At 59.9% G+C, this 23,526-nt stretch overlaps 1 protein-coding gene across 1 annotated transcript; it reads right to left on the reverse strand.

Moving 5' to 3' along the window:
- Window positions 1-1,078: 1,078 nt before the first annotated feature.
- Window positions 1,079-17,922, reverse strand: EVI5L (ecotropic viral integration site 5 like). The gene is given in 17 exon segments (XM_034657693.1): window positions 1,079-2,696; window positions 2,699-2,849; window positions 2,944-3,099; window positions 3,181-3,321; window positions 4,789-4,917; window positions 6,210-6,350; window positions 7,454-7,486; window positions 8,507-8,560; window positions 11,594-11,654; window positions 11,736-11,833; window positions 12,965-13,054; window positions 13,226-13,369; window positions 14,731-14,856; window positions 15,506-15,580; window positions 15,669-15,893; window positions 16,313-16,502; window positions 17,700-17,922. Coding segments are annotated over 17 exon segments (2,391 nt in total). The 5' UTR covers window positions 17,903-17,922; the 3' UTR covers window positions 1,079-2,322.
- Between the last annotated feature and the right edge of the window lie 5,604 nt (window positions 17,923-23,526).

The following is a 23,526-nucleotide window of genomic DNA, read 5'->3' on the forward strand; positions in this document are numbered from 1 at the left end:
ACACCTCGCTGCCTGGCAGGTATCAGGCCACCATGGCTGGGCACTTTGGGTGCAGAGGGCAGGGCCTGGCTGGCATCTGCCTGGACCCAACTAAGATTCTCCCCCTGAAAAGCCTTCCTTTGCCATCCCTGGCTCTGCTGCTCTGGGCCTCTTTCCCTCAGGGGAGCCCCTACTCACTGTCCCTACTGCCCAGCTGTTTGGGTTCTGCCCTGGCCTCCTGACTGACCCCCAACACTGTGGTCCATCTGATGGGGCCTCCTCCCCCACCTAAGCCCTCCATGGCTCCCCAGTGCCCTCAGTTCAAAGCACAAATTCTGGCTCCTGAGAAGCCGAGTCTCAATCTGGCCATGCCCACTCTCTCCTGTTCCTTCTTCGATGGCATCATATGCCTCCTGCTGACCCTGCCAAGTCTTGCTTTCGGCTTTTGCCTTTGGAGATGACTCCACCACCCACCCCACCTTCCAGGAAGCCTTCCTTGATTCTTTTGGGCAGTTACCCCACTAGTCTGCAGGCCCAGACCCCAACCCCACCCCGTTGTCGGTCTCCACTACACTGGGGACTCCTCAGAGCCAGGCGCAGGGCAGAGGACCCCGAAGTCCTCAGGAAGTATGTGCTGAATGAACACCAATCAGATCCTGTATCTTCCTGAAGCCCTGGGACCCCACCTTCCTCCATGTCTCTCAGGGGAGGCACAAGCTAAATTGCCCCAGGTGGAAAATTATGCCCCCTACTCAGTATCTCCCCACTCGCACCATCTCCAGAGCCACCCTTTTGAAAATTGGCATGCCATAAGGGTCCGTGTGTCCCCCCGACATCTGAAGTCCTTTGCAACTTGTCCCTCCATCCCTTCTCCCCCAACCCCCAACCTTCTGTTCATGCTGAACCAGCGTGTGCCTCTTTCTCTCCCGTGCTGCCCCCCAGCCTGGGCAGTCTCTTTGGCGTCCCTGCTGGGTCCCCCACCCGATTTTCTTAGACTGCGGGAGGCTCCCACAGGAGCCTGATCCCCTTTGCACTGCTTTTCAGGACGAGGAGCTGGGGACTCACAGCTGATTGCAGTTCCCCCAGGCATGTCCTACCCTTGTCTGTGACTGTGTAAATACACTTTATTTTCCATCTTTCCCGCCTGGGCGACATGTGGAGTGTGAACAGGCAGTGTGCAAAATGATGGTGGGCAGTGTGGGGGGCACATGGGAGAGCCCCTTGGATGCCCACCCTGGTCCCCAGGCTTTGTTAACACTGAGGAGTGGGCGACCGGAAGGGGGTAACTGAGCATGGATCCCCACCCCAGGAAGTGCCAGGGAGATTGCTTTTGACGCTGCTCCAGGCTCCAGGAGCACCGACAGGGTCAGGCCTGAGGGTCGCAAGGCCCTGGGGGCAAGGGGCTGGGGGCATCGTTGGACTTTGGCACCGTTCTCAGCTCTGACTCTGCAGAGACCACGGGACCACCATGAGCAGCCAAGGGGAGGTAACTCCACTGGGAAGGCTCCTCCCCTGGGGCCTGGCCTTGGCCAGAGGGTGGGGCTGGGGACACAGGGAAGGAAGGGGCATGGAGGCTGGGGACCCCTTGGAGAGCAGGCTAGCTCGGGTGGGGGAGACCCTCCATCATTGGCCAAGACAAGGTGATGGGAGTGTCTCAAAAGGAAGATGTGGGGCTCTGGGGAGAGGGGGTCTCTTCACTTCCTTGCAGCAGTTCTGGCCCCCAAGAAGCAGGGACAGACACTGCCCAGGCCTGGGCTGGTTCCCGCTGTCCACTCACACCCCAGGTGGCCCTGCATACAGTAGGGGGGACTTTGGTTTCTGCTGCAGGGGCCATGATGCCTGCACCAGGCAGGAAAGGCCAGGCTGGCCATCTGTGCCCAGCCACCAACGGTCCCCAGGGGCATCAGGGGGTGGTAGCAACCAGCCCAGAGCTGCCCCTTCTTCCTTAGGCCTCCTTTAGCTCCTGGGCCCTTCCCAGCAGGGCCACCCTTGTCCCAGAAGGGGGACTGCTGGGAGGAGGGAGCTTCCTGCTCGTCCAGTCCTGGGACCTCTGGGTCATCCCCTGCCCTGGCTGTTCAGAGGGGCAGACCCTCCAGGGAACCGGGCCCGGAGGGGTACAGACCAAGATGGGTAAACACTGCTGGGGAGAGTGGGCCTGCCGGGGGACCCTGAGGATCCTCAGACCGCGGCCCTACCCTCTGCGCCCCGCTGCTCTGGGCCTAGCCCTCTGGTGGGCGGGACCACGGAGGGCGTTGGAGTTTATCAGGTGCGGCCACCTGCGGAGGAGCGGGCGGTGGCCCCCCCCCCCGCCCCGGGCTCCGGCACGCAGGGCAGGGCACGGCCTCAGTTGTCCAGGCCCTGGCTATAGGGCGCGGCCAGCTCATCGGCGTCGCTGTCTGAGCTGCCCTCGCTGTCCTTGGCCGGCCGCTCCAGACGGCGAAAGAAGCGCGCGTCGCGCGGGGACAGCGGGTAGAGCGCGTCCTGCAGCGCCGCGCCCACGCCCACGCCCACACCGAGCAGCTCCTCGTCCGACGACGGCAGCGAGTCCTCATCCAGGTGCCGCGCCAGGCCCAGCCCGTCGAAGGCCAGCGGGTCCTCGAAGGGCGGCGGGCCCTTCAGCAGCCGCACCTGGGGCGGGGAACCGGCGCGCTGAAGACCGGCACGGCCGCACCCGCGGACGGAACCCGGCCGCCGGGCCGCTCCTCCCGCCCCCCGCCCTGCCCCTTGCACTCGGCCTCGGCCTGCTTGCGGCGGCTTTCGCTGAGCTGTGTGTGCAGCCCCTTGTTCTGCGCCGCCAGGTACTGCAGCTTCTCCTGCAGCGCCGCGCGCTCCGCCTCCACGCGGTTCAGCAGGTTGCGGTGGATGTGGTCCTGCGGGCGGGCGGAGGGGGGGCAGGGGTCACGGCTTTGCCACCGCGCGGGCGGCCCGCACCCCCCCGCCCCGGGCGCGGGCGCTCGGGTCCACCTGCGTCTCGAGTTCCACCACGCGCTGCCGCAGCTCGCGACCCTCGGCCAGAGCCTGGGCCTCGCGCAGACGCACGCTCATCAGCTCGTCCTGCAGCTCGCCCAGGACCAGCTTCCGCGGGGACTCCTTCCAGCGGCCGCCGCGGGACAGGTGGGCCTGCGGGAAGAGGCGGGCGGTCGGTCTCCAGCCCCGATGACCGCACGGGCCGCGTCGTGTGCGTTGGGCCGGGGCCCTCACCTGCCAGGTGTCCGAGAGCTCCTGCAGCTGCAGCTTCAGCTCCCGCGCCGAGGCCACGGCCTCGCCCTCCCGCACCTTGAGTGCCTTCAGCTCCTCCTGCAGCCGCGCCACGTTGTTCTCGTCAGGCAGCGAGCTGTTTCTCTGCCGGGTGAAAGGTGGTCAGAGCCCTCGGGAGCTGCGCGGCCCGGCGGCCCCGACTGAGCTCCACCTTGGACAGCCCGGTGGGGAGAGTGTGCGCCCCGGACCCCAGCATGCACTGGGCAGGCGGCCCAGGCCTATGGGGAGCAGACCCCACCCATGTGGCCCTGGGGACAGAGCCTCAGAAATTCTGCCTGCAAAAGGGGTGTCAAGAACAGCACCTGCTGTCACTGGACTGTCTCAGGTGACCCACTAACGCCAGCGTTCTCCATAAATGTTACTGCTAATAACACCAGGCAGGCTGGGCAAGGGCAGGTGCCTCCCCACCTGAGAATCACACCCGTCCCCTGAGGCCCACGATCACACCTGGGACCTGCCCCAGCAGAAGCTGAGAAGTCTATGGGTTTGCACTCTCTGTCCCTGCTCCTTGCCCCCCAGACGAGGCGAGGCAGCCCCTTAGGCTGAGGGCCAGCGTCAGCCCGGGCCTAGCGCTCCAAGGGCTCAGTGATGAGGGATTTGTGCTCCAGCCTCTTGGATCAAAATTCGGCTTGCTGCCGGAGGTCCTCACGGACCCTTGTCTGAGTCTGGGAGCTGCGGGGTGGTGGTGGTGGTGGGATCTCCTGGTGTACGTTTCCCTTTGACGTGGAGGGAAGTGGGAGGGAAGCCCAGCTCTCAGCCGGCTGATGGGGACTGAGAAGCCCATGGATGGGGCAGAGACACCCCACCTGGGAGGGCACCCCAAATAGTGCAGGCTTGAAGGAGGTGAGGCATGGCTCTGGCCTTGTGTGAGTGGGTCCTGCTGCCCTCTGCTGGCTGGGGCACCACTCTTCCAGTGGCTTTGTGGGAGCTGAGTCAATATGGAGTCAGGGTGACAGCAGCTGAGGAGGGCCCAGGAGGTTTGGGGCCCCCTTCAGGGTAGTGGGCGGGAGAGGGTGGTCCCAGTCCACCCCCTGGATGGTATCTCCATGGGGGTGGGGAAGGGGAGAGCAACCCTGACAGGCCTTGGCCTTTCCTCCCACCTCCATCCTGGAGCCCAGGGAGGGAGACACACACAGATGGGACCGTCTGCCCAGGAAGCCCATGAAAGCCACCACACTGCCGGCCCTGTGCCTGGGGCATGAGGGCAGACGTGCCCCTTGAGGGGTCATTTGGATTTGTGTGTGCCCTAACGTGTGTGTATCCCTCCGGGGCTTGGGAGGGTGTGTGGTGAGGGGCCCAAATTTCCATAGGCCCAGAACCTTGTGTGGTATCCATGGGGGAGGAAGCGGGGTACCAGTGGGTCAGGGAGGTTCCCTAGGTTCCTTGGGGACCCCCAGGGCAGGGGGGGTGTCTGACATGCCTTGCTGGTCTGCCTGGTCACCCCTTCTTGACTAGGGCCTGGTCACGTGCCTCCCAAAGCGCACCCGGTACCTCCCCTTCCCCGTTTCCATTGTTCCCCGAGCACCTGCCCACTTGCCCCCCCAGTCGCACCTTCTCCATGTCTAGAACCTTGTCCTGCATCTCCCGCAGAGCCCCCAGCGTCTCGGTCTCCCGCAGCCTCGACTGTTCCAGCTCTGTCTCCAGGTGGGCCACGAAGTCCTCGGTGAGGCGCGGGTTGTCCTGGGGGCAGGCAGAGGGCTGTGTCGGGCCCCAGGCTGCAGCAGGAGGGTAAGCAGCCTTCCTGCCAGCTGGCTGTGGGCCCGGGCTTTGGCCCCCCTCCTCAAGGCCCCCCGGGCTGGCAGAGGGGCTCAGGCTGCGGGTAGAGACGGGGTCGGGGGTGAGGAGAAACCCTGGATCCCTTCCTGTGCCTTCTGACCTTGTGGGGAGAGAGCTGAACCCCATCATGGGGGTTCTGATGCTCTGTGCCTGGGGCTGTCGCCGTCCTGGCTTAGACTCTTCCCTGGGAAAGCCACAATGAGGGAACCTTCCCCTGAGGGATGCCAGTGGCTGGTTCCCAGGATTGCTGGGGTGGGGGTGGAGGAGGGATTCTTCAGGCACCCTTCCTGCTGTGTGGTCAGCACCTAACCACACAGTGGGGGTGGGAGTAGGGTGGAGCTCAGGGCTGTGGCACTCCTGCCCCTCTTTCTTCACTGCCCTCCTTCAGTTGCACCCCCATTTCAAACAGGAAGGGATGGGGAAAGAGTTTGCTGGGATCACTTTCTCGTTCAGTGCCCAGAAGGCTTCTCACAGGTACCCCAGTGGGGGCCCCAGGGGGGATGACAAGAAGACCTGGCTGGTGGGTGCGGGAAGCCCCTAAAGGTTGGAACTCAGGGGTGGCAGGGGAATGTCCCTGGCCTGAAAGGCGGCATCGTGCCAAGGTTGGGATGAGCCCAGCCTTGGTTTCCCCGTTGGCCACGCTGCCATGGGCAGGCCATCAAATAAGGAAGGTGGCCTGGGTACAGCTGAAGGAAAATCCTAAAAGCCACCTCCTGCAGAAGTGGATTCTTCACAGTGCTCTGTCTGAGGGCCCTCCCACCGCGATTCAGAGTTCCCGACTCCTCTACAGAGCTTGGGCTGCCCCCTCACCCCCACTCTGCCAGCTCAGAGTGGTGGGCACAGACCAGACCCTCTTCTGAGGGCAAAGTGCTGGGCTCCGGAGCAGGAACCCCCTCCTCTGTCTCTCATGCTGGCTCCCACCCTGCAGGGCTGGCCCCTGGGGAGGCCTCACAGCCCTTCCGACCTTGGCCTTTCCAACGCCAGGGCTCCCCTAAGGAAACAGCCACATCAGCTGAGGGAGGGGGCCCGCAGGTAGAGCCTGGTTCCCAGGGACCCTTGTGCGGACGCTGCCTCGGTCTGAGTGTGGCAGGCCAGACACCTCACAGGCTGGTGGGAAATGGAGAGCCCGGGATTCCCCAGCCTGGCTGGGCACCTCCCCGCCGTGCACCGGGCAGCTCCGGAGGGCGCAGCGATACCTGCTGTTCCTGAAGCTGCCGGATGGTGCTCTGGGCCTTCTGCAGGTCCTCGGCTGCCGAGCTGCACTGCTGCCGGACCACCGCCAGCTCCCGCTTGATCACGTAGTTCTCCTCGGCCTCCTGTGCCCGCGTCACCTGCCCCTGAGCACAGTGAGGACAGGTCGCAGTGACCCTCTGCCCCCACTCCAGGCCCTGCCTCAGGCCCACCTCCGGGGGAGGCCCCAAGCGGGCGGATGTGGGGTGGGAGGGGGCAAGGCCTCCGGCACTCAGAGCCTGGGATGGGGCACCCCACCGGGTCTGGGCCTGTCGGTGGGGCAGGCGGGAACGGGCCACGGGCAGGAGCCTGAAGGAACAGATCCACCCCAGGCCCAGGCTTTGTGGGGCGTCAACGGAGAACGGGGGCCCCAAGCTGGGGCCGAGGCCAGCTCCTTCCCCTGCCGGCGCCTGGCTCTCAGCCTCTGTCCCAGGTGAGGTTACGATCCTTATTTAGGACCGAGGCACAGCAGACGGCAGGCTCCACTGGTGAAGGTGGGGGTCTGGAGGCAGCGAGGACCCAGGGACTCAGGACCAGCCCTCAGGGCAGCGTTGGGCGGTGGAGCACAGCTCTCCCGGAACCTTCTCCAGTCCTGAATCCTGGGGCCTCCATCTCCCCGGGCCTAAGACCCTCCCCGCTGCCTCATCCCCTCAACCCACCCAATTCGGGTCCCCCCATTCCAGGCTCGGAGCCACCAGGTGGCAGGCAGAAGCTTCCAGATAAAGCCATTCAAGATGAGGCAGCAGCAGAAGCAGGTGAGAGAAGATGGCAGGCCTTGCAGGTAGGAGCAGAGAGGAGCGTGAGGGGCCAGAAGGTAGGTGTGTGTGTGTGTGTGTGTGTGTGTGTGTGTGTGTGTGTGTGTGGTGGGGAGGCTCAGCGCGGTGCACACACCAGGGCCTGTGGCCGATATAGCCTCAGGGTCCCCACTGTGGCCCCTGGGGAGGAAGCTTTCTGTCCCCGTGCGTGTACAGACATTCACAACAGACTCACCCTTACCCCACACACCATGCTTTCACACGCACACCCCTCTTCCCCCCCAGGGAAACCTCTGTCTCCCCTGAGAAGCGGTCCCCAGCCACCCCCATGCATGGTGCCAGACCTGCCCCCTTCTGCCCCTGGGGTTGGCAGCGGCCAGGGAAGAGGCAGTTCCTGGCTGTTGTGTGCAGGGACCAGGACGGACACGGGAGAGGGAGATGAAAAGCTACAGTACCTGGATTAACCTATCAGCCAGAGCAGCGCTCTCCTACCCGGCGGAGGGGGTTCCGAGCGACAGGGGGAGGAGGCAGAGCGGAAGGCGCAGGGACAGGAGAGGGGGAGAGACAGACAAGAACCACTTGTCACTAACGCAGTGGACTATCTCTAGAAGCAGGGGAGAGAGGAGTGAGACCAGAGAACCAAAGAACCAGCAGGAGAGGACCCGGAGGAAGAGCAAAGCCAGAGCTAGCTCCGTCCTGGAGAGGGATCTGTGTGTGGGTGGGCAGGCGGGGGTGCCCGCGGCTGCACCCTCCAGGGCCCAGCCAACTCCACGCGTGAGGGGGCGCTACCCCCCGGAGGCTGAGGGGGTGGCAGTGGCGGGCCAGGCGGAAGTATTTTAACGTGGAGTCTGAGGGAGAATCGAGGCTTTGGCGCGAGGGCAGTACAATCCTGCGGATGACTGCTCCCTGCGGGCAGTGGGGGGGCCAAGTGAGTTGGAGATGAGTGGCAAGGGGGTCCCCCCTCCCCGCCTTTACTCCCATCTTTAAACACAGGTTGGGGGCCAGGGTCACCCCACCAGGGCGCTGGGGGTAAAGCTGCCCTTCCTCTACCTTTCTTTCGAGGGTGAGGCCTCCAAATTACAGGGTTGGGAGCCTGTGGCCTCATTCGGGGCACCTCAGTCAAAGCAGCGGTCTGCCTCCTTCCCCCACGCAGGCAGCCCAGGAGGGACCCGTGTTTGCAGTTCACTGGGTTATAATTTCACACCCAATCCCAAGCAAAGCTGCCCTACGCCCAGGAGGGACCCGTGTTTGCAGTTCACTGGGTTATAATTTCACACCCAATCCCAAGCAAAGCTGCCCTACGCCCTGGTTCTGTGGCAGCCCAAATCTCACTGGGGCTCATGGTTGGGGCCCCATGGGATGTGCACCATGCTCCTCGGGGGGCTGCTGGTTCGGGGGGTAGGGGCTGGGCCCGGGCCCGGGCAGGGGGCTGGCTGGCCCTCTGGCAGCTGGGTCCTGCTTGGGGCCTGGAGGAGTTGGTGCCACAGGCTGGTGGCCACACTCCTCACCTTCTCCAAGGTCTCGATCCGTTGTTTCAGGAGCCGGTTCTCCGTCCGAAGCCTCTATGTGGGGAGAGGGGTGGGGAGTGTGTCAGAAGCCCACTCCCACTGACCTACCTTAAGGGCCGGGCTGCCTCCAGGCAAGATGGAGCCATCATCAAATGCTCTGGGTCAGTGATCCCAGAAAAGAGTCGGGGCCAATTCCGCTCAGCATGGCCCACTAGATTTTTTTTTTTTTTGGTAAACAAATCTTGGTTCACCTAAAGCGATTGCTTTCGTGGGTATGCTCTGTGTGTCGGGTCAGCAGTCAGCGCCCCTGCCTTCCTGGGGAGTCTGCTTCTACCCCACGCAGGCGACTGTCCGATGCCAATGTGACGCCTCCCACAAAGGCAGGCCTTTCTCTGGGCCTATCTGTTCCCAACCCTCACTGCTTTGCTTCCAGCACCAGAATGAACTGTTCTCAGAGTTAGGGTCCAGGGGAGGGGGCTTGCTGAACACACGGGCTTCCTTCAGCTGGACGGCTATGTTTCTGTGACCCACCAAAAGTCAGCTGTACTCAGAAGCTGTCACTTCCCTCCAGCTGGAGGGTTCTGGAAGCAGCTTGCTTTGCTTTTCACCTTCTCCCCTGCATGGATGGGTTTGGGTTAGGTATTTGCGGTTTTAAGTTCCCATGGCCTTTGGGAAGCGGTAAGGTTTGCCTTGCCTCAGTCTGTACCTGTGTACCCTTTATGGAGCAGATATGGCTAGCTGGGTCCTAAGTGTGTGCTCAGTGAACACCAACCAGACCTGTGTCTTCTGAAGCCCTGAGACCCCACATTCATCCATTATGAATGAGGGCCCTGCTTCCCTGTGGATCACAAAGAACATTTTCTGGTTTCTTCCGGGAAGAAGAAGGTGATGGAAACACCCAGAACACTCCCAGGAAGCCTCTGCAGTCAGAGAGAATCACAGATGTGACTGATAGTCATTCACGGATGTCATGCGTGTGTGGGGAAACTGAGTCAGAGGGGCGCAGTTTTATGTCTGAACCCCCCAGCTTGCCTGGATTAGAGCTGTTTCAGCCTCAAGTCTCTACCCCACATCTGGAATCGGGAGTCCAGATCCTCACCCCTGACCCTTGGATCGCTCTGCCCCATCTCTGGCCTCGACCCACCATTGCAGAAGTGCAGAGATCCTTGAGGAGCTGGACGTGCCCGAGTACCAACTCCCGCTCTCCTGCTGACTCCAGAGGGAGAACGAGACAGGGAGTGAGCAAGAATACAGGCTCTAGGTATACATCAGGCTTTTTTTTTCCTTCTGAATTTTTGATGCTTTGACATCCAGCCTCCTGGCCAATCTTGTGGAGACTGCCCCGGCCAGGACTAGCTAATTCCTAGAGACAGCAAACCACCTGCGGGCTAGTGTGCCTTTCACAGGCAACCCAGCCAACCCAGCGCCCATACCCACCCACCTTGCCTACCTCACTGGTACACCAGCCCAATGTTCTCCCTGCCCTAAATTGCCCCAGGACAATGAGGGACACCCCTGTAGCCCGCAGCTCCCTGACACTATTCAAACGAACCAGCCGTAAACTCAAACTCGACTACCCAGCCTTGCCCATTCCTTCCTGTGGAGACCACAGTAAAGGTGCTGGCCCTCTGCCTCCGGACCCACTCCAGTGCTTCCCCATGTGGCCAAGCGTGGTGGGGCGTGCCCCCTCCTTTTGGGAACTGTGAGTAATAAACTCTTCTTTTAAAGGCAGTCTCTGTGTTGTCTTTGTGTATGTCACCTTACCACACCTGATTAAAGCAAATTCCAGGTACATTTTGAAACAGGCTAAAAGGGAAAGAGCAAAGAGCAGGGCCATGGGAGAAGGCGTCTGCCTGAATCCTTTAAGGCCTGTGGGTTCTCAGGCTCCTCTCAGGGGAAGTTTCCAGGCGGGGCATGTAGTTTGAGCATCTGCTATGTCCCTACCTACTGCTGGGCCCTCATGGTCACCAGATAGGGCAGGCCCATCACTGTTCATGAGCAAGACAGGTACACACGTTTGGACTGGTGCATCAGTCAAGCTACCATTCCTGAGAAAGGGGGACGCATGCAACCTCAGGACACTAAAGTATTTCTGGAAAACCTACAAATAGGGCCAGGATGCTGATGTCCTCTTTCCCTCTTCAGGTATGGGTGGCAGGTGACCTGGATTCTAATCTAGATTCTGCCTCTCCAAAGGAAGTGGAAATGTTGATAGTGGTAATGGTAATAAAAATAAAAATAATTAAAAATAATAATTTGAACAGCGGAGCGAATGTTATCCCCATTTTGCAGAAGGGGACACTGAGGCTCAAAGAGATGAATTTCCTGGGTCACATGGCGGGTCCGTGGTAGAGCTGGGATTTGAATCCTGGTCTGTGGGACTCTAGTCCCAGCTGCTGTGGGGCTCTGTCCCTGAAGAGGACAAAGCCAGGGGTATGTGTTGTGTACCTGTCCCTCCCACAGACCTCCCACTGGACTGGGGGGCCTTCAGTCTCTGGTATGACTCTGGCACACAGTAGGTGTTCTATAAATGCTTGTTGCATGAATAACTAAAATCACATGTGGAAGGATGCAAGTAGAAAGGAGCGGGAGGAGAGTCTGGGTTGGAGGGGCCACAGCGGGTGTCGTACTCTGCCCGACACACCTGGCTCCTGCCTGCCCCTGACCTCAGGGCTCTGCGCATTGAAGGCAGACTTCCTGATACTCCTCCAGCCCATCAGGCCTCCTGCTGGGCCTTTTGCACTGACTCCGTGGGCCTGGAGCAATCTTCCCCAGGGTCAGCTCCACCTCTCCTGCATGTTTTTATCCAGAGTACTTTCTGGAGTCCATATTCTGTACCTATGGGGTCCCCAACATCTCCCCATTATAATTGGGGGGATCTCATGAGGGGAGGGACCTAGCCACCTTATTTGCCACGCCAGCACTGCAGGGCGGGTGGTCTCCAGCACTGACATGGGCCCTTGCTCACGTGCTGCCCTGCTGGTGAATGAAGGGGCAGGTGGGTAGAGGGACGACGGCTCAGATTCCGAGGACAGGCTGGTACGTGGCTTGGGCCCGTCCCTGTCCCCCACCTCCCTGGGGACTCACTTTGATCTCGATCTGCTCCTCCATCTCCTTGCTCTTCATGGCGGCATACTCCTTCTCCAGCCTGCAGAGGGGAGGGCTGATGTGGTCACTGTCCCACTCTCAGGGACCCCTTTCTGCCAGCACCTGGCTACCCGGCACTGACCTCTTCATCTTCTTGGGGTTGTACTTGACCTGGTAAGCCTTGAGGATCAGCTTGTCCGGGCAGCTGTCGAACTGGTGGGGGATCACCCTCTGGAAGTACTGTGAGGGCACAGGCCGTCCCTGACACACAGGCCCTGACTCGGGGGGCCGCCAGAGCCCTGCTGTACCCCGCTTCCCTGCAGGAGGAGCCAGTCTGCCAGGGGCGTCACCATGTCCCAGCTCAGGGCCCAGCCTGCTGTGGGCGCTCTGTCAGTGCATGTGGAGCAAGTAAGCAGGCGAAGCAGGGCTGCGGGTGTGTGAGGGGGAGGGAAGCAGCACCCACAGCCAGGACTGCCCTCTGCAGGGGACAAGCAGGGCTTCAGGTACTCCTGTGGCCAGAGACCAGGTGGGCAGAAGCTGGGTGGCGGTGGGGTCTGAGCTCAGGGACTTTTGCAGAGGAAGGGGGAGGCATGTCACTGCCCGGAGCAGTGAGAGGAGGCGGGAGTGTGAGGAATGGGGGCAGTGGGAGCAACCTAGAGGGAAGACCCCTTGGTGGTCTGCCTGCACGCCTGGGGCCCCAGGGGCCCCGGCAAAGGGTTAAGCACTGGCCCTGACGGAGGACACAGCTTGCTGCGGTTCGGGGCCAGGCTGGCTCCCACTCCTCAGCCCAGCTGGCCCCCTCTGGCAGCTGCACACAATGGATGCCCGTGTTCATGGACACAGCCGTGGCCTTTGTGCATTCTTCCCCGGAGCACCAGCTGGAAGATGCTGGGAGGGGTAGGGGTCTGCATGATGGGGACATGACGGAAAAGCAGGCTGGCCTCTTCTCCAGCGGGCAGGGCAGCCAGGGCGGGTGTGAAGCTGCCCCAGCCCCCTCACTCCCACCCGTGCCCCTGCCTGGCCCAGTTGCCGGGGCTGAAACCACAGCCAAGGCCTTGTGGTTTGGCTACTATCACTATTTGCCGCATTAGACTTTGGAGGACCCAGAGCTGGGAGCAGGAGAGGGGAGTGGGACCTCCCAGGGCTTGACCTAAGCCTAGGCCTTCCACCATCTGACCTCGACCCCTGTGGAGCCAGGCTGCTCCTCAGAGCCCACCTCGGGCCTCCAGGCAGGCCTCAGGGAAGCGTGGGAAAGGAGCAGGATGCCCAGGGACACCTTCCGCCCTTGAAGCCAGGCCCTTCCCCAACTCTCAGGAGGATTCGGTGCCCCTGGTGTAAGGGACTCCCACCCACGTGGCCCTCCTGGCCCACCTGGGACATCCCCTCCATGTCCAGCTGCATCAGCTCTGTCTGGTTCACCTGCAGCAGGGCGAGGCCCACCCGGAACACAATCTCCAGGCCCTGCAAAAGGGATGATGGCCGCAGGTCTCTGGTCCTGCTCTCCCAGGGCGGGGTGGGGTGCTGTCTGACATGCCCCCCACCAAGCCCTGGCCCTTCCTTAGCCTGGGCCTGGCTGGGATTTGTTTCCCATGCCGGGTATCTGGGAGAGGAAGGGGTGTTTGGGGTCCTCACCTCGTACATGAAGATGTCAAAGACACGGGTGGCCACAGGTAGCGGGAAGGTGGTCAGGAAGAGTGTGAGAAACCAGGACGAGGCATACATGGACGTGTGGAAGCTCTGGGAGCGGAAGTGGGTGTTCAGATCCGGAAGCTGCTCCTGGGGCGAGCGGGTGGGAGGAGGAGGTCAGGCACCGTGAGGAGGCTGCTGGGCACAGCGGGCCCCGCCCACAGGCCTCCTCCACCTGCAAGTGCGAGGCCTTGGTGCCCCAGCCTCCAGGGAGACTTCCTGGCCCGGCCTGGGCGGCCCGTGGCTCCCTTCCTCTGTGCACCTTTGGCACTGTGTTTGGGTGAGGCTGAAGCACCCGAGAGTGCTGAGTGGCACAAGGTGGGGACACAGGCAGGGGTGGCAGGAGTAGCAGCAGCTGGTGGGGGCTGAGTATACACCCAGAGCCCACACTGGCACAACCCCTTATGGGGTCCTCACCACTGCCTCAAGAGGGAGCTTCTAAGGCTGGGGGGGAGGGAGAAGGATGGTTATGTGGTTGTGTAACTCCCCAAGTTCACCCAGAGAGCGAGGGGTGGGGTGGGGTGTGAGCCCACTGCAGCTCACCCCATATTTTGTGAACTGCCAATTGCTGTGTCCACCCACAACACCTTCCGCCCCCGCCGGGCATCATGCTTGGTGCCCAGCAGTGTTCAGGGAATGCCTGTCTGATGGGCCTGAACTTCAGACTGCTGAAAAGGGACAGAAATTGGGGAAACTGAGGCTGGACAAGGTGACAGGAGCCTCTGGATGTCCTTCACCGAGAGAGAACAGACTCTGGGGCTGTCTCCCCACCTGCCCTGGAGCTTCGTCCCGCAGCCAGGGCTTCTCTCTCCCCCTACTCTGCCGTGGATGGCCCTTGCCTACCTGGCCCTGGGTGAGTGGCTTGTCCTCTGTGGCCTGGGCCACCTGCTTGCTAACACTACCTGGTCCCCCCAAGCCATAGCACTTCCCTGCCCACTGCTACGTAGAGCTACACAGCCCCACCTGCGACCAGCTTCTGAAGCAGGCCGTGCGTGCGCGTGCATGTGTACACGCACGCACACAGGCACGCACGCCCCGTCTCTGTCTGCCAGCCAGGGGCGGGCCCTGCGGGGGCTGCTATTTATAAACAGAGACGGCTGCTCTCCAGTATCAGCAAAGGCAGGCAGACAACACTTTCCCTCCTTCCACCACACTGGGAAGCAGACAGGGAGGGGGCCGGGGGTGTATCCGACAAGATCCAGCCTGACCCCTCTTGCCCTAGCAGCTCTGGGAGCCCCATGCTCTCAGGAGCCCCCTCCATCAATGGGTGGCCCTTGCCGCATCCCCGGAAGCACCCTTTGGGGCAGTACCCCACAGCCTCATCGGCTCAGGACCCCTTTATGAGCTGGAACATCTGCATGCGACTTCTCGGCCCTGGGATTCTGAGATGAAAATGGGGATGCCCTGGGTTAGCACCCGTGGGTGTGGGCTGACCACTCAGCCCCGCTCACCTGTAGCATGTACTCGAACTGGTAGATGCAGAGCCCCAGCTCCGCCATGCTGGGCTTGAAGAGCTCTCTCAGGCGGTACTCCTGCATCAGCCGCACGAATACACAGAAGGCTTCCTCCTCAGGCATCTGGGGGGGACAGGCAGGGTGGGAGGGGGTGCTCCCTACTCTTCTTATGGCCCTGGTGCGCAGGGTTTCGCCCGCTTCTGTTCCATTTAGATTTATAGGACAGGGACTGTGTGGGTGGCCTGGACCCTCAGAACAAGCCTCTGGTCAGTAGCGTCACCTGGGTTTTACTGATGGGAAACCTCCTGAGGCTGAGGTCATCTGCCACAGGCTGCCTGGTAGGAAACAGTGGCGCTGGGACTTGAAGCCTGTGTCTGCCCACCTCCAGAGCCCAAGGTGAGACACCCTCTTGTCCCCCTGCCCCCAGCTGTCTCCATTTCCCTCTCCTGAGTCTGCTGGGTTCTCTGGAGGAAACCCTCAGCCCAACTAACACCACACTGGCTGACCTAAGCCCCCTGCCTGAGTTCTAGCCCTGGGGTGACTCGTCAGGGCAGCTGCCCCTCTGGCCCCTGGATGGTGCAGGTGGCCGGCCCCACTATGCCCACCCACTGGGGGCTTGGCCTGGAGACTGGCAGAAGTCGTAGGCAGATGGGGAGGGAAGCTCTGGCCCTAGGAGGACCCTGGATGGAGGGAACACTGCTTTTGCCCACCTCCTGGGGGCAGAGCCCAAGGCGGGCTGGCTCCTGCTACAAGGCCGGCCCCAGCCACCTACCTGCATGAGGAGCAGGCCCACGATGAAGGCGCTGCCCTGGCAGTAGCCCACCTCCCTGTCCACCAGGGAGTATGCCTGCAAGGGAACACACACGCATCACAGCCGGGGCCCTCCGCGCCAGCAGGGGCCCGGGTAGGGGAGGCCCGAAGGCCCCGGGCCTCACCTTCATGACGTTGAAGAGGACCTCCTGGCCCAGGCTGTCCTGGCCCTTAAAGAACTCGTGCTCTGGGTAGGTGCGGGCAATGTCCCTGCGGATCAGCTTCTCACACGGCGAGGACATCTTGAGCAGCTCTGAGTACTGGTTCTTGACGGGCATGTCTGTGGCACTGCACAGCAGCTGCCACACGATGGCCCGGAAGTGGTGTGGGATGCCCTTGCGGATCAGCTCCTGGCAGCGGGGTGGGGCAGGGGCAGGAGGCTGGGCTGGACCCTGTCCCAGGGCAGCCTCCCCACGGCCACCCAGCCCAGCCCCTGGGACGGCGCTGGCCTCTGCCTCGCCCGCAGCCCAGAGCTGGCTGAGCCACTGTGCGGCAAACAGAATCCATGCCGCTTAATGTGCTGTCCCCAATCGCTCACAGGACACAGCAGGGCAGGAGACAGCCGGGTACCTGAGACGCCAGTGTGACAGCCACTTGCCTCCCCATCCTCACTCCGCACCTCACCCCTCCCGTGTCCTGGCAAGGCTCATCACCACATCTGCCCTCTGCCCTCCGGCCCTGGAAGACCCCGCTGCTGCTGGAGGCCAGGTGGCCCAGGTGGCCCCGCCGGCCCCGCCCAGCCCCGCCCAGCCCCACAGGCCCCGCCCACCTTCAGCAGCTTCTCTTTCCTGCGTCGCCACTCCTCCCACTCGTTGGCGATCCGGCCCCACAGGATCCATGTGTCCTCTTCCAAGTGGCTCAGGTTGGAGGAGGCCGAGGAGCTGGACACCAGCGAGGAGCCACTGTTCCGCCGGGAGCCGTTCATGGAGCGCATGGACTTGGAGTCGGCTTCCAGGAGCCTGGGCACGGAGGGCTTGTGGAGGCGGGCCCGGGCTTCGGGGACCTCCTGCCCCAGCCCCTGGTCTCTAGTGATGCCCTGGGGCCAGGGCGCCGCTGGGGAGTCCAGCCCCTCCTCTCAGGAGCCCCGGAGGCTGCCAGGGGTTGGGTCTAAATTGTTCTTGCCGAGTGACCTTGGCCGGTGCCCTAAACTCTCTAAGCTGCGCCCTTATTCCTGGATCCCTGCAGAGGCTGCTTTCCCATGTCCCATTCTGTGTCCAACACTGGGCTGAGAAGCATGTATGTGAGCGGACTTAGTCTTGTATCAACCTAGCAGAGCAGATTTTGTTAAGATCTGTGCTTTAACAGACCAGGCGTAGAGAGGGTGAGCCACTGGCTGGGGGCAGCCAGCTGGCGAGCAGATGTATTACCGTGTTTCTGCAGCTCCGACATCCGGGGCCTCGCTGACCCTGAAGGGACTGCCCCGCAGGCCTAGCAGATTCCTAGAGATGGTTAAGGACTTACCTGCCAGTGCACCTTTCCTATGCAAACCAGCCAATCTAGAACCCACAAACCAACTACCTTCCCTGCTCTGACCCCCCCGCAGGGCCAGGTGCCAGACAACTAGGGCTAGCCCCCACCCCGGGGCCGGCTGAGATTATTTAGACCGGCCAGCTTTATAGCTGCTCACACGGCCTTGCTGTTCCTTCCTGCAGAAACTACAACAAAGGCTCCTGCTCACATTTTCCCTCACTCCCTCTGCCCCCGACTGACCCTGGTGCTCTCTTGTTTAGCCCCACATGGTGTGGCGCACCCCCTCCTCTTAGGGACCGTAACAAACTCTTGACCTGTTGTCCCTGCCATATCTGAATATAATAACAACGCCTACATTTTAAAACAGGGGGAGGGCCAGAGGAGAAAGGTGGGAAGGCCTGGCTCAGAGTCAGAGGCTTTGTTCTTCCCTCCTACAATGGCTCAGTCCGTGAAGGCCAGGTTCACACAACCTCTTGAAACTCTGGTCTCATCTGAATGGGGAAACTGTCTGTTCATCCAGGGGTGAGAGAACAATAGGACATAGCCCCTGTCAAGCCTCTGGTGGGAGCTGTTACTTTGCCCAGGGCCAAGCCCAGCTCTGAGTGTGACAGGGCCACCAGGAACTTCTGTTTGGGGCCCAGTCTGCACCCTTGAGGCTGCTCCCCATCCCCCAGGCCCCAACTCACCGGTTCTGTTCTTCAAGCTTGGCCAGCAGCTCCAGCTCATCGGGGCTGAGGTTCTCAGAGTCAGAGGTGGGGGAGCAGGTGGGGGCCGACAGGGCCTCCTGGGATGAGGAGTCGGGGCTCAGAGTGGGGCTCGCCATGGCGGGCAGGCTCATCAGCTGCGAGCAGGGCCAGGTCACAGCTCTGTCTGGGGACCGGAGACACATGTGGTCAGCACCAGGTGGGGTGCCTTATCCTGTCCTGCCAGCTCTAGGCCAGCTGAGCCTGCTGCTCAGGGCTTCCCATCACTGCTCCGTCCACTTGGTGCGCTGCTCATCCCCACACACTCCAGCCCAGCCGATGGCCGTGCTGGGTCCTTCTACTCCAGATGCTAGCTACCAGGATCCCTGCCTGTGTCCAGCTGCGTGGACGGAGACAGAAGGACCATAGCCAGGGCCGGAGCCATGCCCTGCTGTCCCTGGGCATGAAGGTCAAGTCTCAGCTTGACACTCCTGAGTCTTCAGCAGGGCCAAGGGTCCCTGTCACTTAGACCTTGGGGGTGCAGAAGCCCCTGCAGCAGTGGCCCTTCCTGACAGCCTTGGTCCCTGTCCCTGGCTGTGGCCAGTCCTGGGAGCCCCGCCTCAGCATCTGACCTTCCCCGTCTCATCAACCAAAGTGGGCTGCTGGCACAGCCAGAAGCAATTATTCTCTACTGTTAATTGTCTGTTGCTGCCAACGGCCGGAAGAGTCGACTCCCCTTGGGCTGGGAAGCCAGGGATGGACGGTCGAAGTGCTGGGAATCTGCCCCAGCGGCTGCAGAGTGAGAGCCATGGGCTCTCATCAGTATCCTGACCGTAGCCTGCTGTGTGCCAGGTGGGTGCCAGGCCCATTTGTCCTGTTCTTCTTGGGGATGGTCTGGCCCCACCCTCCTGGGGGCTTCTAGAACACTGGCCTCTTGCTTTCTGCCAGCTTCAAGAGAGGCAGATCAGCATCAGGCCGAAAGCAAAGGCTCTGGACTCCAACGAACTAGGTCTGAACCATGGGTCCCCCTTAACTGGCTGTATGGCCTTGGGCCAGTCACTTGGCTTCTCTGAATCTCCAAAGACTGAAGATCATACAGGACTAACTTCAGAGGGTGGCTGTGAGAACTAAGCATGCCACCACATATAACATGGGAGAACACTGCCTGATACTTAATGACTGCTCTCTCCCTCGCTGCTGGCCATTCTTATTCATTGCCGGGTCAGGGCCAGGGCCAGGGCCAAGGTCTAGCTGGGCTCCAGGGTTCTGGAATGCCTGGTGTGGGGATTACGGGCAGGAGCTGGCATCACCCTGGTGGGAAGTTTCAGGGGCTGGGAATGGCTAGGTGAGCGGAGGCAGGGGCTGGGGTGGTGTTCCTTCTACTCAGTCATGCTTCTGGTAAGCCCAGACTAGCATCAAGGGCCTAAGAAGATGGGGATCTCCAGGGCCGTGGAGGCAAGAAGACAATGCTACTCCCCTCACTGTCGCCTTGGATGGCTCCTTCATGCCCACCTCCTCTCCCGCATACTCTGAACCAGGAATCCACTACGGCACTTGGACTCCACCCGACCTGGCTCTGACAGCTCAGTCCACAGGGCGGCCCTTGTCCAGTCCGTGGAGAGGGGACATCCGGCCCCCTGGGCACAGAAGGATGACGACAGGACAACAGTAGACCATTTTATACCTGCCATCAGGTCACTGGGCACCTACCCATAGCCCAAACTCAGAGCCCAACCAACACCTGAGGGCCCACAGGTTGGCTGGGCTTGACCTTGGCCATGCATTTGATTCCCTCCCCTTGTGCTGCCCTGTCATGGGGGGCAGGGGAGGTGGGTATCATTCTTCTTCCACCTTATAAGGGGCCCAGAACCCTCCCTTCCCTGGTCTCTGTGGCTCCTTGGGGCCACTGGTGCTGCCTCTGGCTCCCAGAGGCTCTCCGGATCTGTTGGGTGCCGAGGGCTCTGGCTTTGGTGAGCGGTACAACTCTAGGTGGCAAATCCCAGCCAAACTGGAAGACCTTTTCTTCCCGTCGCCTAGTTGGCCAGGGATGACTAGCCCAAAGACCAAGCCAGTGTGTACCATCTAGCCAGGAGTTAATCTCTCCAGAGAGAGGGACAGTGGGGGCCACTCTGGGGCCTAATACAGGTCAAAGTCCGTGACCAGCCAGGGCAGAGATGGGCTGCGGACGAGAAGTGCGGACCTAGAAGGATCTCTCTGGGCAGGGAGGGCCTGGGAAGGCCGTGTGGGTTTCCGAACATCAGATTTGGGAGGTGAGGAAGAGGTGCTAGAGGCGAGGACTGGAGCCTCCTAAGCACAGCTGGGTCGGGGGAGCATTGGGGGCTCCAGAGAAAGAGACCATATGTGGCCAGGGTAGTGGTCTGGGCCCACTGTCTCCTTGCTGAGCCCAGGAGATCCAAGCCTTGGAGTGAACTGGCACCCCTGCTGCTGCCCCCAAAGTGCCCAAGAGAATGGTTCAACTCTGGGCTTCTGATTTAAAAACACAGCCGGGGGCCAGCCACTGGCAGTTGGTTCAGCTGTTTATCACATATTAATGTGTACTTCATACAGGAAATAAAATTGACTCAATACATAAGGCTGAAATTTGCAGTCTGAGAGGCAGAGCCTTCTGATCCCTCAGGAACTTTCTCTTGACTCATCATCAGACTAAACACAGCCTGGCCCTGGAAGCCATCCTCCTGATGCACACGTATACACAGACACACACACTCATACCTTGCATACACTAACAGTCATGTAATTGACACTCCCACACCCACACATACTTACCTACACTCACACACTCACACTCATGCATTCTCACACCCACACACTCACCACCCATACACATGGATACACACACAGACACACACTCAGATACATGCACACTCATACACATCCACAGCACCTCACACCCATATTCTTGCATGCACACACACACACGGTTTCCACTGCCCTTTCCCTCTCCTTCTCAGGGGTCTTTGCACACTGCCAGTCATGCTTCCTCCTTCTTGAAGTCCTCTTGCAGCTAGCTTCAGAGAGGCTGGGCTCCTGGCTGCTCTCCTACTTCTCTGCCAGGGCCTCCTGCATGGCACCCCTCCTCCACAGGCCCTGCCTCGGCCCCTGTCCCTTCATGCCCTTCACCTCCCTCTCGAGGCTTCAGTGACCACATATATGCCTCCTTTTCCCAGCTTGGCCTTTCTCCTGAGCACCATCTAAGATTGCCCACCTGCTCCCAAACGTCTCCGTCAGATCCCCCACCAGGGCAAGAACCGTGCCTGTCTGGGTTCCCGCTACTGTGGTGCCCCGCACTGAGCCTACAACATAGGACTTGAGAAATATCTGAGGAACTGAACCCACCTGCCCACCCACCGATGCTTGCTGAATGCCTACCAGGTGCTGGGCACCACACTGAGCAAAGACCGACGGAGCCGCTGCCCTCCAAGCACACGGGGTGTAGAGAGTGAGAAACCATCGTCCAAGCTTTCTCTTACAGATTGACAGATAGAGTGGAACACCATCTGGCAGGTCCCTAAAGAGTTAAATATGGAGTTCCCATATGACCCAGCAATCCTGCTCCTAGATACCTACCCAAAAGAATGGGAAACATACGTCCACATGAAAACTCGTACGTGACTCTTCACAGCAGCGTCATTCATAACAAACAGTGGAAACAATCCAATGTCCACTGATGGATGAACGGATAGACCCAGTGTGGTCCATCCATGCACTGGAATACGATTCAGCCATAAAAAAGGAAGGAAGCTCTGCCACACGCTGCCATGTAGATGAACCTCAAAGCCATTATGCTCAGTGAACGAAGCCAGACGCAAACGATAACAAGTGACAGGACGGCACTGATAGGAAATGTCCAGAATAGGTACACCCATAGGGACAGGAAGTTGGCTAGTGGTTGCCAGGGGCTGGGGCCTGGGGGGGTAGGGNAGATGAACCTCAAAGCCATTATGCTCAGTGAACGAAGCCAGACGCAAACGATAACAAGTGACAGGACGGCACTGATAGGAAATGTCCAGAATAGGTACACCCATAGGGACAGGAAGTTGGCTAGTGGTTGCGTAGGGGGAACGGGGGAACCTGCATCCAGGTTTTCTTTCTTGGAGTGATGAAATGTTCTGGGACTAGACAGTGATGACTGTTGTACCATGTTGTGAATATACTGAAACCCACTGAACTGTTCACTTAAAAAGGGTGAATTTTATGTTATGTGAACGATAGCTGAGAGGAAAAGATGATAAGGGCTGGGCTGGGCTGGCAGAGGAAGTGAGGTGCAGAAGCAGGAGGGAGGCATGCCACTCCAGAAAAGACTAGAGAGTTCTGCAGGGGCCAGACCCCCGCAGGGCCCTGTGGGCTCAGGCAGGAGCCTGGCTGGGCTTGCATTTTAGGAAGACCCTCCTGGTCCCTGGTGGGGAGAGGCTCCCTAAACTCAACACTCTCCTGACTAGAGCCAGCGCCTCCTGCTGCAGACGGGACTTGCTGGGTCCATGGTGCTGCCCACCTGCTTAGGCCAAGCCTGGCGCTACAGCCCTGCTGCTTGCCCAAACCCTGCAACCACTCCCTACTTGGAAATGGAGCCCAGATGTTTTTGCCTGGTGCACACAGCCCTGCCAGCCTTGCCTCTTCCTTCATACCAGCCCCACGATCACAATGCTCAGTCCCCCAGGACCACCTGCTTCTTCCTACCTGTGTCTTCGCACATGCTGTTCCCTCTTGCTGGAAGGTCATCCTCCAACACCTGGTTTGAATATTTTTTTTGGTGAAATCGTTCCTCTCAACCCCCACCTCCAGCATGCTGGCTCACTCCTCTCTCTCTCTCTCTCTCTGAGAGTACCTACCCCTACACCTCAGCCCAAGGCACAATCCGTGACAATTATTTCTATACAGGCCTGCCTGCCCTACTGGTCATGAACATTCTGAGGGCAAGGGCTTATCTTCTTAATTTTCTACTCCAAGCTCCTAACACATCTGAAGTTTAGTAGGTGCTCAATAAACATTTGCTGAATGAATGAAGACAAACATTTCTGGGCTGCTCAGCCAAGTGATCAAGGTCAACATCAACAGTGATAAGTCACATTGAGAGCATGGGCCTATGATGAGCTGAGAAGGGCATGTCGCCTCTGTATCTTTCTCCCCAGAACACATCATTCCAGTTTAACTACGAAAAAAACATGTGACAAATCCAGATCAAGGGACATTCCAGAAAATGCCTGACCAGTCCTCCCCAAATCTGTCAAGGTCATCAGACATAGGGAAAGTCTAAGAAACTATTCCAGCCATGAGAGCCTAAGAAGCCTTGATGACAAAACGTCATGTGGGATCCAGGATGGGATCCTGGAAGAGAAGGAAATTAGGGCAAAACTAAGGAAATCTGAATAAAGTGTGGACTGTAGTTAATGTATCAATGTCGGCCTGTTAATTGTAACAAATGCACCAGAGCAGCTGAAGATGTTACTAATTGCGGAAACTGGGTGTGGGGTCTGCAGGAAATCTCTACTATCCTTTCAATTTTTTCGCAAATCTGAAACTGTTCTAAAAAATAAACTCTACTTTATGGGGCGCCTGGATGGCACAGCGGTTAAGCGTCTGCCTTCGACTCAGGGCGTGATCCCGGTGTTATGGGATCGAGCCCCACATCAGGCTCCTCTGCTAAGAGCCTGCTTCTTCCTCTCCCACTCCCTCTGCTTGTGTTCCCTCTCTTGCTGGCTGTCTCCATGTCTATCGAATAAATAAATAAAATCTTTAAAAAAAAATAAAATAAACTCTACTTTAAAAATAATTTAAAACAAAGATTCTGTATCAGCATAGACAGAAAAAT

This window comes from Ailuropoda melanoleuca, chromosome 4 (genome assembly GCF_002007445.2).
Source record: "Ailuropoda melanoleuca isolate Jingjing chromosome 4, ASM200744v2, whole genome shotgun sequence".
In the NCBI taxonomy this organism is placed as follows: Eukaryota; Metazoa; Chordata; class Mammalia; order Carnivora; family Ursidae; genus Ailuropoda; species Ailuropoda melanoleuca.